This window comes from Pleuronectes platessa, chromosome 15 (assembly GCF_947347685.1).
Source record: "Pleuronectes platessa chromosome 15, fPlePla1.1, whole genome shotgun sequence".
NCBI lineage: Eukaryota > Metazoa > Chordata > Actinopteri > Pleuronectiformes > Pleuronectidae > Pleuronectes > Pleuronectes platessa.
In genome coordinates this window covers 20868803-20885387 of record NC_070640.1, presented here as the reverse complement: position 1 = coordinate 20885387, position 16585 = coordinate 20868803, and the positions used below count along the sequence as shown (strand labels likewise).

Here is a 16585-nt window from a genome sequence, read left to right as displayed (position 1 = left end):
TATCTAGTTCATCTCAATGGGGCTGTAAAGGGTCCCACATGAATTGTAAGGGGAGCAGAGGCCCGACCTGTACTGAAATGAAAAGAAAATCTGTCTCAGTTTTATGCTCTTGACAGTAATATATGTCATCCATCCATCCATCTATTCCCGTTTCCATAGAGAAGGGGGAAACTATAACATTAGAGACAACAAACATGATCTTTATCATGATATATAGGCACTGTACCTTACTCAGTGAAATACCATACACGATATACCAATGACACAATCTGCTAAAAGAGAAGTACAAATTAAAGGTAAAGTTTAATGGCCTCTATTTACATTTTCATACAAGTTTATGCAGACATATGGCTCAATTATAAAATATAAATTAAATTGGCATTTTATACCATATTATACAGTTCATAAATGTGTAATTCCTCATAGGGACTGTTTCAAACATTTACAAATTTACAAAGTTTTATATATAATTATTTATCACGTGGTAAAAATAAGCTGCCGGTCACAGAACAAGCAATTACGTGTATTACATTATAAGACATTTACAGATGTAGGAGGACAAAGGAAGTCTAACATGGTCTTTTTGGAATAATTTAACTCAATGTAAAGATATGGTTTAGCGTGAACTAGATAAACAGGGCTGAAAGAAGTATGGCCCTAGTCCTGTTAGTCCGTCGTGAGAACAAACTCAACATTTTATGCAGCAGCATCAGAAGGCTGCTATAGTTGTTTGTCATGTTTGTCAGTGCTAATCTGTTATGTTGCTGTTACTGCAACTTAACTTGAGTACAGAAATAATACCCAGTAGTTTTGCAATATCAGCCTCAACTTGGGACTCCATCCACTCCATGTTATTCCATCAGTCTTTGCTCTGGGCAGATCCCGGCCTTCGTCCACCTTTTATAAACCTTTGCAGCCCAGTTTGGCTTCAGGCTGCTGTTCAAGTTCTCTGTGGTTTTCTTTCTGTCCTTACACAAAGGTGAGATGTCTGTGTTTCCTAAAGCCTGATCCGTCCAAAGTGTGTTGAGCACTGTTGTAGCCATTTCCGGTCTGGTCACCGTTGAGGATATCAGGCATCTACAAATCAACGGCAAAACAAATATCACATCAATAATGCATCTGATTTGCCTCTCACTATGGGAGCTGCCCCCCCCCCCCCCCCGAAACAGTGTTAATAACACATGAAATATGTTTAACTACTGTACATTGCTCAACTGATATAGATCAGCTTGATATATTACTAGGTTGTAATTAAATCCATGTTTGTACAGAGCTACCTAGTTAATCACAGTACTTAAATTAGTTGAATTATCAGCTTTGAATTATTCATGCTGTGTATGTACCATGCCTGATAAATGACACATTAAATGATTAGCAGATTCATATCTAAACATGATCAATTCACGTGGCTGATACTTAGTTTATTTCATTCTCAGGACCAATGAAAAGGGGTCAATATAAATAATCTCTCAGGCTTTCTAATGGCACAATCCAGCGTGACCTCTGAGCTGTGATAACGTTTGCCAAAGGTGAACACTACACCAACTGTGGGGCGTCTTTGTGTGTGGTGGATGCAAAGTGGGGGAGTGCTCTCCTTCACAGTGCTAGGTAGAGAACTGGCATACAGTTACATGATTTTTGTCTTTCAAAAAAGTACCAGTTTAAAATAACCATGTAGAGATTGTATAACCATGTTAATTAGGGAACTATGGATGGCAGTGTCTGTCATGTTGGGCAGTAGACTGAATATAAAGATCGACGACGTGTCTCCACTTCCTCCCAGTATCTAGAAATTAAATATCCAATGCTGCCATCTTGCACCGATGACGTCATTTGGACCCAGAGTAAGTGCAGTTCATCGATGGAGCCACAGGGAATCAAGGTCCTGCCTATGCATGCGCCCAATTAATAGCGAGTCAGTCTCAGCAGTCAATCATGTTTCACCCTTTTTTTATAGCATTAAATAAATAATTAAAACCAAATTTACAATTTATTTGAAATGTACTTTGTAGTTTGGCCCTTAATGTCCTCTGGCTGGGGAGGTGTTTTACAGCCTATACTGTAGCCAGCCATCAGGGGACGATCAAGACAATTTGGCTTCACTTTTAGAGAGGGACTTAAAGGGTCTTTGTACACAGCTGTATACATCATTATCTACTTTGTATTGTGTATTGTCATTGTGTATTACAGAACCACCCCACAACCCTACCTGGTAAGCAATGGGGCCATTTGCCTGGTAAGACCAACTGTCAGTGAGTTCACTGGGAGCGACACCTGTGGGCAGAGACAAGAGTTTGGACCTGGCTTGGTAACATGTGATAGAGTGCACCTTTCAACTTTTTAATTTGAATTGAATGTACAGATTTTCATCTAGAACTTGTGCATGTGTGTAATTTCACCCGTCGCTCTTACTTGTTTGACCTTCTGGCTCATATCCTGCATTGGCTTGACCCCGTCTAAGGGCAGCTTCACTGACTGTACTGAGCTGGCTCTGTGTCCTCACCCTCCTGCTACGAACACACATAAATCACAACACAGTTTTTAACTGGTTGTAGAAACACACCAAAGTTATTGAGGTGGAGTATTTAATACATTTTCTCTTATTCTCACCTCATTTCATCTTGGTAGTTGGATTCTGGAGGGGGATTGTGAGATACCAAATGAATGTACAAATATTTACAAGTAAACAAAACGTACACAACTGTTCATCTCAAATAACACTGTAATGATTATAGAACAAGTTCGACTCAGTCTGATATTAATCTGTCTTCCCACTGTTTCCCTTAGATTTACAGTAACATGTTTGATCAAGAATCAGTAACATCAACTTTTTTGCGTTTTTGCCCTGTATGTAAGAATATATGTTTGTTTGCGACCCCATTCTCATTAATATTTTCCAGCACTAGCTACCCGCACACAAATTAGTACCATGACATATCTTAGTGTGTGGTGTGAGTTGTGTTAGAAGTGACAGCCTCACGTTTTTCTTTTCTGCGGTTGCAGCAGAAGATGATTCCGAGGATGAGTAAAGCCAGCAAAGCAGCACCTCCAAAAGACACGACCACAGCTATCAGCACAGTCCAGTCAGGAGGTTTGGGAACTGTAGCAAGAGGAAAGGCCGGAATTCAGAATAGAACACTCAAAGAGATAATATACCATTATAACATGCTGAACCAGTCTGAGGTTTCAGTCACACAACTGAATGATGGGGTTAATACAGGAGTGTCTCCGACCCACCATAACCCCCCTGCCCCCCATTGCCATCCATTAAATATGTCTGTTAAACATCGTTGCTGTCTGTAATATCAATCAAGCTTCAGAAGTTGTTCAAGTCTACGTAGGCAGCTGGACTTGCTCTTGTTTCTTGAAACAGTTCCCTAAGCACCTACTACATGTCTGCAGATACCATGACCTGGATCTCTGAGAATATTCACAGAAATCAACTCAAGCTCAGACCGATATGGTCACTGCTGCCTGTGAGCACATCCTGGTTGCATTCAGGAGAGCGGTGTCAAACACTGCATCATCCTTGGACTAAGCCTTGAGACAAAAGCAGTAATGTTACCTACTTTCACGTCTTCTTTAAATACTAGGACAGTGATGTTTGTTGATGATATGTGTTGGGACATGGTTTTTGTGTTAACCACAGGCCTCCTTTCAGTCAAAACTTGAAACAAGCATGCAGCATGTCTGGAGCAAACTCAATCTCCCAAGATGCAACATGTTCTTTTTGTTCTGAGAAAGTCAAGGAACTCCGTCTCCCAGTGGGCAACAACTCTTTTCCACAACTCTTCAAGGAGTGAGGCTGCCGGCCTTTTCTCCTCCTGCATCGGTGAGAGGGAGAAACCAGATTTCTCCAGCTCAACCCTTCTCTTCGCATCCAAAGAGAGGAACGCAAAGGTCTAGCTTCCAGCTCACCTTCTCAAGGAAACCTCCTCGCCCTTCAAGCTCTCCAAACTCCTGGCAGCGACTCAATGTCCTGCAGGTAAGGATTTCTACCAAGCAACGGAGCTTCACAGCTCAACAGAACCACTAAGGCAGAAACCTTTCGACCAACCGGAGACTTCACCGAAATGCAACGGGACAGCAACTTTCTCCCTTTCTAAGGACTGGTAACATACTGGGCTTAATAATTATAATTGACTAAGCAAGACTGTTTATTCGATTCTGTGTGTGTGTTTATAAGTTTGATATATGCTGTGGTATTGTGGTTATAAGTTATTTGGAAGTAATTGTTAGTTAGGCCCTTCAGAGGCTTCCTCTGTGGGTCTCTCTGACGCTTGCATTCTCTGATTTAACATCTACACAGACACACACATAGTCTTCACCTTATTTATTTCCTTGCCCCCTTCAGAAGAAAAAGGTTGGGGGGGGGGGGGGGGGGGCTGTTAACGTTAGTGGGCCAAACCACCATCTTAAAAGCCCACAAGAAGGTGTTACTCTTTTGTCAAGCCACCATTTTGAGAACCCCCCTAATTTGCATACACACACACACACACACACACACACACACACATTTTCCCAAATTTTTGCTAGTTAGAACGTTTGTTTAGCAATTTGTGTTTTTATACTTTATTATGTTCATAATAAATGTTTTCTTTCACAAATGTTCTGTCATTAATGCTGCATAAGTGAATTTTGCCAACCGTTACACTGTTAAGAACTCCATACTGTTCATTATATAATCTTCTCGAGATTTCTAATCGAACTAGATTTAAATGAGACTGATCAATCCTTCCATCCATCCATTATCTACAGAGCTTATACATTGATGATCCCAGCCATAGCTCCCAGCCGCCATTGGGCAAGAGGTGGGATACACCCCGGTCAGGCCGCCACCATATCGCCAACATACGGAGACACACAACCATTTACACCTGTGATGTGTCTTTGGAGTGTCTGAAGAAGCCGGAGTGACGAGAGTAAACCCACAAAGACACGGCGTGAACATGAAAACATGAAGTAAGACCCCAGCCAAACTCTGACTTGAACTGGAAACCTTTTTGCTGTGAGACGACAACCACAACACTACAACCCCATGTCACAACTGGGCAAAATTAATCGTCTTATTAATCAATCAATTACTTCCAGAAAACAAAAAAGTATATCATGGGCAGTGTTGCCATAGTTACTTTGAAAAAGTAACTTAGTTACTTTACAAGTTACTTGATTTTAAAAGTAACTAAGTTAGATCACAAGTTACTTGATTTTAAAAGTAACTAAATTAGATTACAAGTTACTTTATTAGTTACATTCAGCAGCTGCCGACAACACCCCCGCCGCCTCAACATAAAAAAGACAACCGGTTTTGCCAACACTAACTTTATTAGACACCGCCGGAGGTTCCCCCCCCCCCCCCCCCCCCCCCCCCCCCCCCCGCGCGAACGGAGGGTTCCCCCAACCGGCGCTGTAGCTGAGGTGATCTGACGGGACCGACACGCGTCCAGAGTCGCTGCCGCCGACCGCCGTACCCGGTCCCCTCCAACCGGTACCCGCCTTCCGCAGCGCCGACGGACACCGCCCCGCGGCATACTAGAAGGAAAGCCCCCGCACCGCGGATGAGCACCTCCCCCCCTAAAAAAACGTCGAGGCGTGCCGCACACCGAGCCTCCGGCGGCGTGGTGAGGAGGGCGACGGGGCGACTGCTCCCCCAGCCGCAGGACGTGCCCAGCGGGTTAACCACAAATACCGAAATAGTAACGCAAGGTGACTTGGACAAGTAATTTTAATCTGATTACTGGTTTGGAAATAGTAACGCGTTAGATTACTCGTTACTGAAAAAAGTGGTCAGATTAGAGTAACGCGTTACTAAGTAGCGCGTTACCGGCATCACTGATCATGGGTGTAGTAAAAAGTGTTCTCTGGCAATGATGTAGATTTGAGATTGTGTAGTGTAGTGGACAGCTGGATTTCCATTGTAATGGGAGGTATGAATTTGTGTTGTTTTTGATATTACCAACACAGGGAACCAAAGAATGAAATCACAATTAATTTAGCTCCCTTTTTCCAAACTTTGAATGTAGCACAGAGGCAGAAAGGGACAGGTTGACTTTCTTACCAACCACCAAGGAGACGGAGCTGGACAGTGGGTTTGTTAGCGCTTGCACAGTTGCCCAACACTCCACTGTGGTGTTTTGGACTGCCTGGAACTTGAGGACACTGGTGGAGTTAAAGAGGGCCCCATCCGCCATGCTGCTGGTGTTGTACAGGCTGCTGTCTATAGCGTTACTGTTTTGCGTCCAGCTTACTGTGGGTATGGGGAACCAAGCAGTAGTAACACACTGGAACTCCACCTGCTGGTCCTGGTCCACGGTCACGTTCCCTCCCAGGATGTTGACTGTGCCACTCTCTGAGAGACAGTGACCGGGACAATGAAGAGGTTAGTTCAGAGAATCAGTGCTTTTTTCAAGCATCTGACCCAGTGGTCTGAGGGAGTGCTACCATTGGGTTCCTGCTCACTAGGGTTGGTGCTGTGTGACACATCTGCCTGCGCCTCTGTGCATTGTGTTGTTTTTATGTGTTGTGTGTGTTCTCTTTCAGAATTACAAGTTCCTGATAAGGTTGAGTTAGACACCATCAAGAAACTTGGAGCCACTGTCTCCATGTAACGTTAGCCCTGTCCTATCCTTGTAGTTTAGCTTGTGGGTTTTAGATTTCAGTTTCTTTTAATAGTTTGCTTATTTCTGTCTATGTTATTTGTCGGAATAAACATTTCCGTGGCATCTATTATACCAGCTGAATCTCAAGTCCCTTATTTTAGTTAATCCCTTGTGTTTGCGTTAAAAAAATGCTGTTTAGTATTGTTGTGTTAATGCATTAATTGTATGACTTAGATTAAGATGTTTTTCTATTTATGTGTTCAGACTAGTTTAAAGTTTAGGTTACGCGCTACCACCTTCCTGTGTCTTCCCTCCCCCCTTTACTCTTTGCTCTGCTCTCCTCTCCTCCGGTATCCCGGATCAGCTGATTGTGGCCCTGCCTGGTATGTAAGGGAGGGCAGAAGAGGCTCGCTCTCTCTCCCAGCAACAGCAGCAGCTTGATGACTATAATGATGATGATGGTTCTTTGGGTTTCTTTCTGTTTGAGGCTGGAAGTCTGGTAGTCCAGTTTTCGGGCTCTATTTCTGGTTTAGGCTGACCTCTTGGTGTATTAGTTTAGGGGAGGAAGCTCTAGGTCCTACTGTCGCTGTGGACTGGCCCAGACCTCCTCACCTTTGTTACATTTGGCCAGACCTCCAGACTCCCATAGGTTTGGTAAGTTATTGTTTCCCATTTTTTAAGATAAAATTTCTAAAACAAAGTACTCGGTAGGCGTTCTTATTTAATGTTTAGGCCACAAAGTTGAGCCAGGTTTTAATTTTCTGTTTGTGGCTGTAGCAGTAGCAACTGTCACTGCTGGGCGTTGTGTGTTTGACAGGGTCTGGCCTCTGTTTGTGTGATAAGATGAACAACAGAGGATAATCAAACTATGTAGCCTATATTGTGAAATTGTGAACATACAGCATATTGTAGCTAGCCATGGACCTTTTGTAGAGACCATGTTAAAACTGATTTGAACGTGCCGTTTGTTGATATTCACATAAACATAGTACATTCTTGAATTATTGGTGAGAAATATTAGAGCAGCAGTTTCTTCTAAAACCACAAATTCCCTCTTAAACTCGCATAAACAGTGCATAAGTTAAAGATTGTATGGAAGGTGCTGCAGTGGCAAATGATATGTGTTAGCATGAACGTTTGAGCTCAGTATATCCAGTGAGAAATGAGGTTATACAGGTCACTGTGTGCACCTGCATGACTGTGGCTGGATAAAGGCACAAGGCTGATGAATGGGGCAGTGATGGTGAAGCATGAATAAAGCAGCTGATGACAGTCAGTTTAGATAAGTGTGACCTCTGTGCCCTGCCTGAAATAACACAATACCCAATCACAAGGGAAAACATATAAAAACTCAATCTAACTGTGGGGCAGATAAACACATGGCTGCTGCTGCTGCTGCATGGCTAATGATTTTCTATAGGTTGAACAATAAGATCACTGATGTGTTCCCACGTTGGATAATGCCGTTCATTGTTTTGTTAGTGTGGATATGAAGGGATCACCTTGACATCAGGTGAACCAATGGAACAATCTTACAGTTGTTAACATTAGACTTTAATATGATATGAGCCTGTCTGTAGTTTGCTGTTAAACTCTCGTTGCTGATGAACTGTCAGTGTCCCTCATTAACACCATTCTTGCAGAAAAGCAATGAATGTGCCCAGCTGGCAGGTCTATTAGCTGGATTTATTAGCATTAGCTCCATGCAAGGAGAATCTGTCTGTTATCATGGAGGTCCTAATCAGCAGCATGAGATAGAGCTCCAGCACCTACACGATCAATATCCATTCACAGCCGGGGAGCAGGGCCCAGATGTTTCACAGTGAGATCACCTTCAGATTACTATCACGCTGGGCAGCGGGCATGTGTGGTGTTTTGCTGGATTTGCTTTATACTGCTGCGAAAGTGCACTGGTTTGTGGCTGGTTGATAAAACTACCTTAGAGAGACAATTATTTATTGGGGGTGTGCTCACTATCATCCCTCTGGCTAATCCAGAGGTTGAGCTGATCTACTGATGAATGGAAAGGCTGGAAAGGTATTTTCCCTCTGGAGAATTTTTTTTTCCCTCTGTTTTGATTTAGGGGGAGTTACTGATCCAAACATTGGAATCAGAGGTTTTCTCTGAAGCCATATATATGTCCATTTCTGAATATCTGACATCAAATCGATTTTTTTTATTAACTATATATTTCAATTACATTTTAAATCTCTATATAACTTTATTACGTATGTTCCATTTAAAGGGTCACATTTAATTATTATCTATCATATTGGCGTAGTGTGAATAAATCAGATAACTGGAGAATGATTTAATTATATAAAGTTTAATTTTTTGGGAAATTCATGAAAGCAATGTTTGCAAAGGAATATTAATCACTGCAGTCAAATATTAATGACACTATCTACAGCACGGTTACATTATATCTATGGTCTGATGCACAGTATTAATGCCTCCATTTTCTTCTTTCAAGATTCTATGTTATTTTTCCTGCATGAAAAATTTTAGTCAAGGATGTAACACATGCATACACTGGGAATTAGAAGCTTTTGCTTTCTCTTGGTTTTATTTTCCACTAATAATTCCCTATGCTGCCTTTATAAAATTGAAAAAGATGCATCAAAGTTTTTTCCTTAGATTATTTTTATTTATTTTGTTCACTTGTATGTGTGTTTGAATTCCGGGTCTCTGATACTGGCTGCTAACGTCTAACTAATTCGACATCCCCCCATTACAAAAGCAATTATAGTTGCTCTCTGTCTCCCTGAACAACAAGCTGTTATGTTATAGGTCCCCCAACCCCCCGACCCAAGGAAGCCCCCAGTTTCTCTGACACCGCTTTCCAATAAATGTGATGGGGAGATAATGAGCCCCACACAGGCCATCTAGCACAGGCAAACATGTGTGTATGTGTGTGAGTATTATGTGCATATTTGTTGTAATTTTTTCCTTCTGAAATTTATAATATTGTTGAAGCTTCTTTGGTGTTTGTTTTTTTATCACTATTCCCTCCCTGCTGAGCCAAGTACGGCATGAGCACTTTGATTCTTCTACAACAATAATGTCCACAGCACCAGAAAGCTCAGGCTGAATGTTAAATGTTACATCGCTTCAAATGTGATTATATTCTTCAAAGAGGTTGCAGGTTGCACAGTTGAAAAAGAGCACACTGCTGCCCCCCACAGTGCATCCTAGTAACTACACCTTCCTCAAACTGTAAGATCTTTTTAGAATTCAATGTCTAAGCGAGAGCAGACTGCAGACAACTCCAAATCAGTGGCTTTTGATAGGGACGTCCTGTTTGCATACACAGTGAAGGACATGTACTCAGTGGTGAATCCAGGATTTCTCTATATCAGGAGTCACAATTTACACAAAGGGCCTCAGTATTTGTAGATGCAATTTAAATCACTTCTTAATCACTTGCTTTTATATGATGCCGTCTCTATTACATCCTTTTATGATCATTGCTATTATTCTTTTTATTTGTATTTTTTATTTGTCTTATTTTTATTGTTCCTATAGGTTTTATCTGTAAACACTCCTTTAATGTGATTCTTTTTTTGTATTGCTTTTATTTATGAATCGTTTTTAATCAATGTGACTTGTAAAACCTTTAAAGGTGCTATGTCAATTTGTAATTGTTGTTATTATTGTTGCTAAGAAAGCTTTGAAAATAAAAAATATTTACAAATTGTCACTGTAGTGGCAAAAACTCCTGAAGTTGTTTCCTAAATAGTTTCCTTTTAACCCCTATTCCAAAGTTATATTGTTATTACCACATAGTGAGTTTGGGTGCAGTATGTCGGACTAGCAGCCTCGTTACCAAGAAGAGATCCAAGGAGAGCGCATTGTTTACTGTTGCTTAGAGTTTAGTGCAAATAAATCTAATACGAAAATCAGAAGCAGTTGTTTCAGTTTTTCACTGGAGCGTTGCTGATTCGCCAGCTGACACTTTCACAGCGCTGAGGCTGAGGTCAAATATGGTATCTGCTGTCAACCGCTTTCTCTCTCCCACCATGCACCATGCCCAACAACTTATAGGGCCACCCTCCTCAACTGTGGAGCTGGTTACTTGCTACCAATTGCAAACACAAATAGAGAAAAAATGTGGATATTACGTACATTGTTCATAGTAATAAACTTAAATGTGGCTCCTACAGTCATATTTATTGTTAGTAAGTGACTAGCCTTTGAGAGGCCTATCATATTTCAGCCCCCCCATCCCTGCAGGTACTAACATATATGTGCAGCCTGATATTTGTTTGTTACCCTCACCTTGAACGTTAAACTGTGCAGTCTTGGATCCATAAGCCCCCTGCACGCTGCAGGTGACCAACCCATTGGTACTGCGGTTGACGTTGTGGATGGTGAACTCCACACAGCTGGGGTCACCAGCAGAGCAGAATTTGGCAGAGAACCGTGGTAAGGATGAGGTCCCGTTGCTTTCTACAGGGACAGTGAGGACCAAATTATCTCCGACGCTCCAGGTCATGAACAGCCATTGTCCCTGCACGGTGGCGTTGAACTTCACATCAGAGCCCTGCAGCACTGTTTGGTTCGCAGGCTCCAGCTGGAATTGTTGGGTCACCGCTGAACATACAGAGACGAAATGTAAAGCACGACAGCCGTGATGTATCGACAGAAGAAACAGAATGACGGATCATTCCTTGGTTCTTGTCATGACAGCACACACCTCCATACTTCCTGTTTAGTGCATCTTCGTCTTCCTCTTGTGATGTTAACAGTTGAGACTTGGTTTAAATGCACATTGTTCTTGACTGATCATTGAGCTGTTTTCAGCTGTGTTGTTATGTCTGATTCTGTTTAATTATTGGTTTTTGAGCTGGCCTAGATTTTCTATTCATTCATTTCTATTCATTTGCTTTGCCAAAAATGCCAACGTTATATAATGAATATAATAAAGCTCTGCTGCTGAGTATAACATGAAGCTAATATTAGGTCTCACAACAAACAAAATGTCTGCTGTAATCTGTTATTTTTGTTATTTTTATAATTTAAGCTCTGTCCTGTCGTCAGTGAGTGAAACGCAGACCATTTGAGGTGTTGGTGTCACTGCTGATGAAGCAATAACATCAGTAAATCATGCACTGGAATGCAATTGGAGAGTCAAGCTCTTGAGTCAGGGCACTGGGAATGACCTACGCGTTGTGGAAACACATAACTTGAGACATGTTTGACTTTGCTCAAGGTATGTCAATATCACAGAGTGCATTGGTTGTGTTTTGTTGGTTTTTGACAAGACTGAAACTCAAACACAACATCCATCCCTCACTTGTCGACTGTTTAATCCTGAGGTAGAGATTGTGTGTGATTGTCTCACTATTGTTGGTTTTGAGTGAGAGCGAGAAGAATGAAAACAGTCTGGAATGAAAGGTGGTTACATTTAGATCAGAACAACTGATTGTACAGTTTGGTTTGTTCAGCTCTTTTTTTCTTCAAAGCAGCATCTAGGAGTAATGATTAGTAATGATCATGAAAGAAAAGAAATCGGTCTGACCTTGTGTGGTGGAAAGAAAGTTTTAATTCAAGGTTTCTTCCTGATGATGAAGAACCTCACAGGTCAGAATTGATTTATTAAAAATATGACACTTCAAAATCATTTCACGTGTCAGATAAAGATCAGCTGATAAAAAAGTGGGAACAAGAACCTCTTGTACTTGAATTACCTTCTCCTTTCACATCATTTCCCTACAAGGACCCAATTTAATCATCACAGCATTCATCTCCCAGGGCTTTTAAAACTGTGATCATTAAATGAATCCGTAAAAAATGTAGTATTAAATATAAAGATTTACTTGACATGAACAGCAAACAGGAAACTGCTCAGTAAATGTTTGGATAACTAATTAATACATTGCTGGACAAACATGACTCTCCTTCGCTGTTGACCTTATCAGGCAGACTGTTATTTGAAGAATAAATTCTGACCTCCAGTGGTGCACAGGAATAGGCAGATGTGGAGGAACGTGGGCAGTGATTTCCAGGAGACGGTCATGCTTATGTTGACCTGTTGATGATAAGAGAGACAGCTGATTGAATATCCAACAAATCTACTGTCGTCCAAAATGTCCTGAAAAAACGGATTTAAATGAGAAGTGGGAGATGGATAATAAGTGGCTGTGTAGATGTTGTCTGTTATGTCTCCACTTCCTCTACTAATCAAAAATAACCTGAAAACTTTTAGTTTGAGGTTATACTCAACAGTTTTGGCCGAGCACATTCTAAAATATAATGTTTGTTGTCAAATGAGTCGACTCTTAGCTAAATATGACTGTGTCGCCTTTGGCACTCGGCCTTAGTGTGTTAGGTCCAAATACATCCCCAGCTTTTCAGGGCGGTCACTCCAGGACATGAGCAACAGAGAGATTATTATTGCCAGATGGCAGGTAAATGGTGAAGATTCCAATGGTTATCATATGGTTTTAATCTGCTGAAGTTGCAGAGATCTCACTCCATGTAAATGCAATGAATTATATGGTGAAATTATGTCAAATCTATGCCTTTATTTATTTTTAATAATATCTTTATATATGCATAGCAGGTTTGTAGACATAGTTACTAAGTAATCCACTAATAAAAACATGCAGGTAAAAATGAATAGATAAAAACAATTACAATTTCAGTTAGAAAAGAAAAACACAACATGTGTGACAGAAATTTAAGAATGACCTCCTGATATAATGAAGAAAAACTTGAATAAGGTAAAGTCAGGGAATATGGTACATTTCCAGTAAATAAACAGTGACAATTAAGGTAAATCCTCATCACTAGGATATTTCTTTACTAAGAAATAAGAAAAATTTCATAACATTGAAAGGGTTCATTGAAATCCTCAAGTTTATCTCATACCTCTGTACGCCAGCAAAGAATATTTAATTTATAATTATCATTTAGTCCCTAATTTATACAAAATAAATCAAAAACGTAGAAGAGCTACATTATTCACTTGTATCCCTTCTATTACCATACTGAATGTATTGTTACTTCCTCACCACTGTCAGGGTGGTGCCTAGCGTATGTACATACAACGCTTTACCATCCTTTCTTTAATAGTGCTGATATCAAACCCTATCACTCTAATTAGATGATGAAACCTCTGTATTCATATGAAAAATAATTCTTCAGCATCTTAAGTTAAACAAACTCACTGTTAGTGGGTAGCGGCAGCGGAGCTGTGTGGACTGGATCAAAGCCTCATTTCCTGGAACGGCAGGTGAGCGACGCGACTCCACCTGTGGCTGGGACAGGGAGCAAGGTTCAGGTCTGGCCGCCAGAGCCAACCCATTATAGACACAGCACACCTGTCAGAGAGTTATGGTGATACTGAGTCCCAGTGTGTGTGGGAGGATGACGTATATTGTTTGTGAGTCAGTTCATGTTTTTATTGCTCGAAACTAAATGGATATTATTGCTTAATTTGATTGACAGGCCACACTGTTTGCCACGTATTTATTCTTCAACAACCAAAGTTGGCATGAAAAAGAAAATCTGTCGAAATACATTTCTTCTTTAAGCCGACAAAAACATATTTTCTCAATGATTGCATCATAATGAAAGAAAGAGTAGATATTTACTACTCAACGTTAGATATTAACGTGTTTCAGTGAAAGTCCCTTCAACCCTCAGATGTGGTTTGTCTTCAGTCATCCTTCACAAATGTTTACATGCTGACAGATAAAGATGCTTTAGTTTAGATGAGTGTGATGAATGAATAAATGAAACCTTAAGATGTCTTTGGCTTCCTCTGTTTTGTACTTTATTTTATGTTTCTTTCATTATATAGATTTAAGGACTGAAAGGAACCCTGTTTCTTTACACACAGGATTAGCATGGAGCAATGTTTTTGTCCCCCTCCATCTGTTTCTTAGTTTTCCTGTTTGGTTTGTGCACTCAAACCAGGGGTCTGTATACTAAAAAGCAGGATTTGTGGTCATCAAGGAAACACCAGATTTACTTCAGGTCACTTATATATTGGGAAAACACCATGGCAACACAATTTATAAATAAATATTTGTAATTGATCAAAACCTAAATAGCCCATTTTTTTCATATATTGAGCCGTTTATTAACTTATACTATCATTTTTATTTTGACACTAAAGTGAGATATAACAAAGAGCAGCAGCATTATTAATATGAGTGGAATGGTTTCCTGTTCCAGACTTTGCATGTGTCCACCCTGGTTTTAAAAAATGAGCTAGTAACTGGGTATCTTTATAAAGCTGCATTTAGTTACCTATTCAAAGTAACACACCAGAAAGCTTCTTCCAACCCATTAAAGTCATTGTGATGAACTCATTCAATTTCACTGCTCTCTCTCCGAACCCTTTTGGGAAGCTCTCAATGATAGTTTCAGTGTAAACGGTTTAAATAGACTATTCGATACAGCATCTTTGTCGAAGTGAGTTCTGACCTCTGACCCCGCAGGAGGTAGAAAAGAAGAAAGTGCGTCCAGCTTCAAAGCGATTTCATTTAACGGGCATGATCACCAATAGTCATAGTTTACTCAACCTCTCATTTACATTGCCTATCTGAGCACTGATCAGAAACATCATATATCTTCACTATCACAAACATTGAAAGCACACATCTCCAGGGCAGTTGTCCTGTAGCTGGTTGATGAACAAAGTGGGAACAACACTTTCACCATCAAGGTCGTCTCCATTGTTGAGTTTCACACAGGCTGCTCTGTGCTAAGAGCAGTTGTTCTGCTCTGCATTGAACTCCAATAACCATAACTGAGTGATGTTTTACTTTCTGACCAATAGAGGTCACTGTAGGATAATGTTGAGTTAATACATAATGCAGTGCTCTGTTCATACAGAAATGCACATTTTATATAGTGAATTTTAAATACTCTTAAATTGTATTTCAATTGATGCCTATTAACACATTAACTTTTTGTGCAACTTTACCATGTGATAGTTTGTTTCATTTAAAGCTGAAGTTTATTTGAATTAAATTTGGTATATATGTTGCCAAAGATTCAAAGGTCAAGCGTGTAAGAGTGGTTTATTTATTTATTCAAAAAACTCCTAGTAAGGTTTTCACGAGTTTTTGTCATCTAAATTGTATGAATTGTTGTTTTCTTGACCCTAGAATGGGCCCTTTATATTTAAAAACGTTCTATTTACATCAGGAGCGGAATAAAACATCGTTAACAAATGCTCGAATTAATGAAAACATAGTATGGAGACTAAGTGAAGAAAATGGACACTTTGCACATACGTTTAAACAGCATTTAAAAACTAATAATAATCCAATGTTAGTATTGAATTCAGGTTAAGGCTTAAGTTATCAAAATGTATATGCAAATGGAAGAATGACCCCTGTCTGTGCTGTGTATCATTATACCTTATCTTTAGATCATCACACAGCATCATAGTTTACAAACATTAAATCGTTACTTACATGTAGTAGTGAGTAAAAGTAGGGCGCGAATTGTAACTACATTTTATATTTTGTTCATAACACTGTTATATCTGATAAACTGATTAGTTTAAAATCTTTATCTGGAAAATTAACTATTAATTATTAAATAAATCTAGCAGGGTTAATATACAATAGGTCCCATTACAGTGGATACACGTAAGTAAAATACAAATAATTTAATTCTGAGTCCAAGCACTGGGTACTTGTTACACAGACTTTTCCAAACTACTAGATTCATTGACATGCATATCCTAAGAGCACATGTTGTCCATTTTAAATGTGGATAATCAGACACAATGACCGGTGTAAGCTATACTAATAGGATTTTACATCACGTGGTTTTACGTTTTTGTGTTTTTGCTTGATTCATTTGCAGATAGAATTTTCCAATGTTAAAAACCTGGCAAAAACAACAACAATGTGCTGGAGCTTGGGCGGAAGATCTAATCGGCAGCCAAAGCGTGTCAAAGATGGCCTTCAGTAGAACAGCCTCCTGATTAGCAGGTCTCATATAATGCAGCAGAGAAGCTG

The 16585-nt window shown here is 40.1% G+C and overlaps 1 protein-coding gene across 1 annotated transcript; it reads right to left on the bottom strand.

Moving 5' to 3' along the window:
- Positions 1 to 969: 969 nt before the first annotated feature.
- On the bottom strand, positions 970 to 15287 carry igsf5a (immunoglobulin superfamily, member 5a). Its single transcript, XM_053440902.1, has 10 exons — positions 15198 to 15287; positions 13772 to 13924; positions 12552 to 12630; positions 10878 to 11192; positions 6059 to 6349; positions 2981 to 3100; positions 2611 to 2635; positions 2413 to 2510; positions 2210 to 2274; positions 970 to 1077 (listed from the first exon to the last, which is right to left on the bottom strand). The coding sequence occupies exons 1-10, from the start codon at positions 15285 to 15287 to the stop codon at positions 970 to 972; spliced, it is 1344 nt and encodes a 447-aa protein (XP_053296877.1).
- Between the last annotated feature and the right edge of the window lie 1298 nt (positions 15288 to 16585).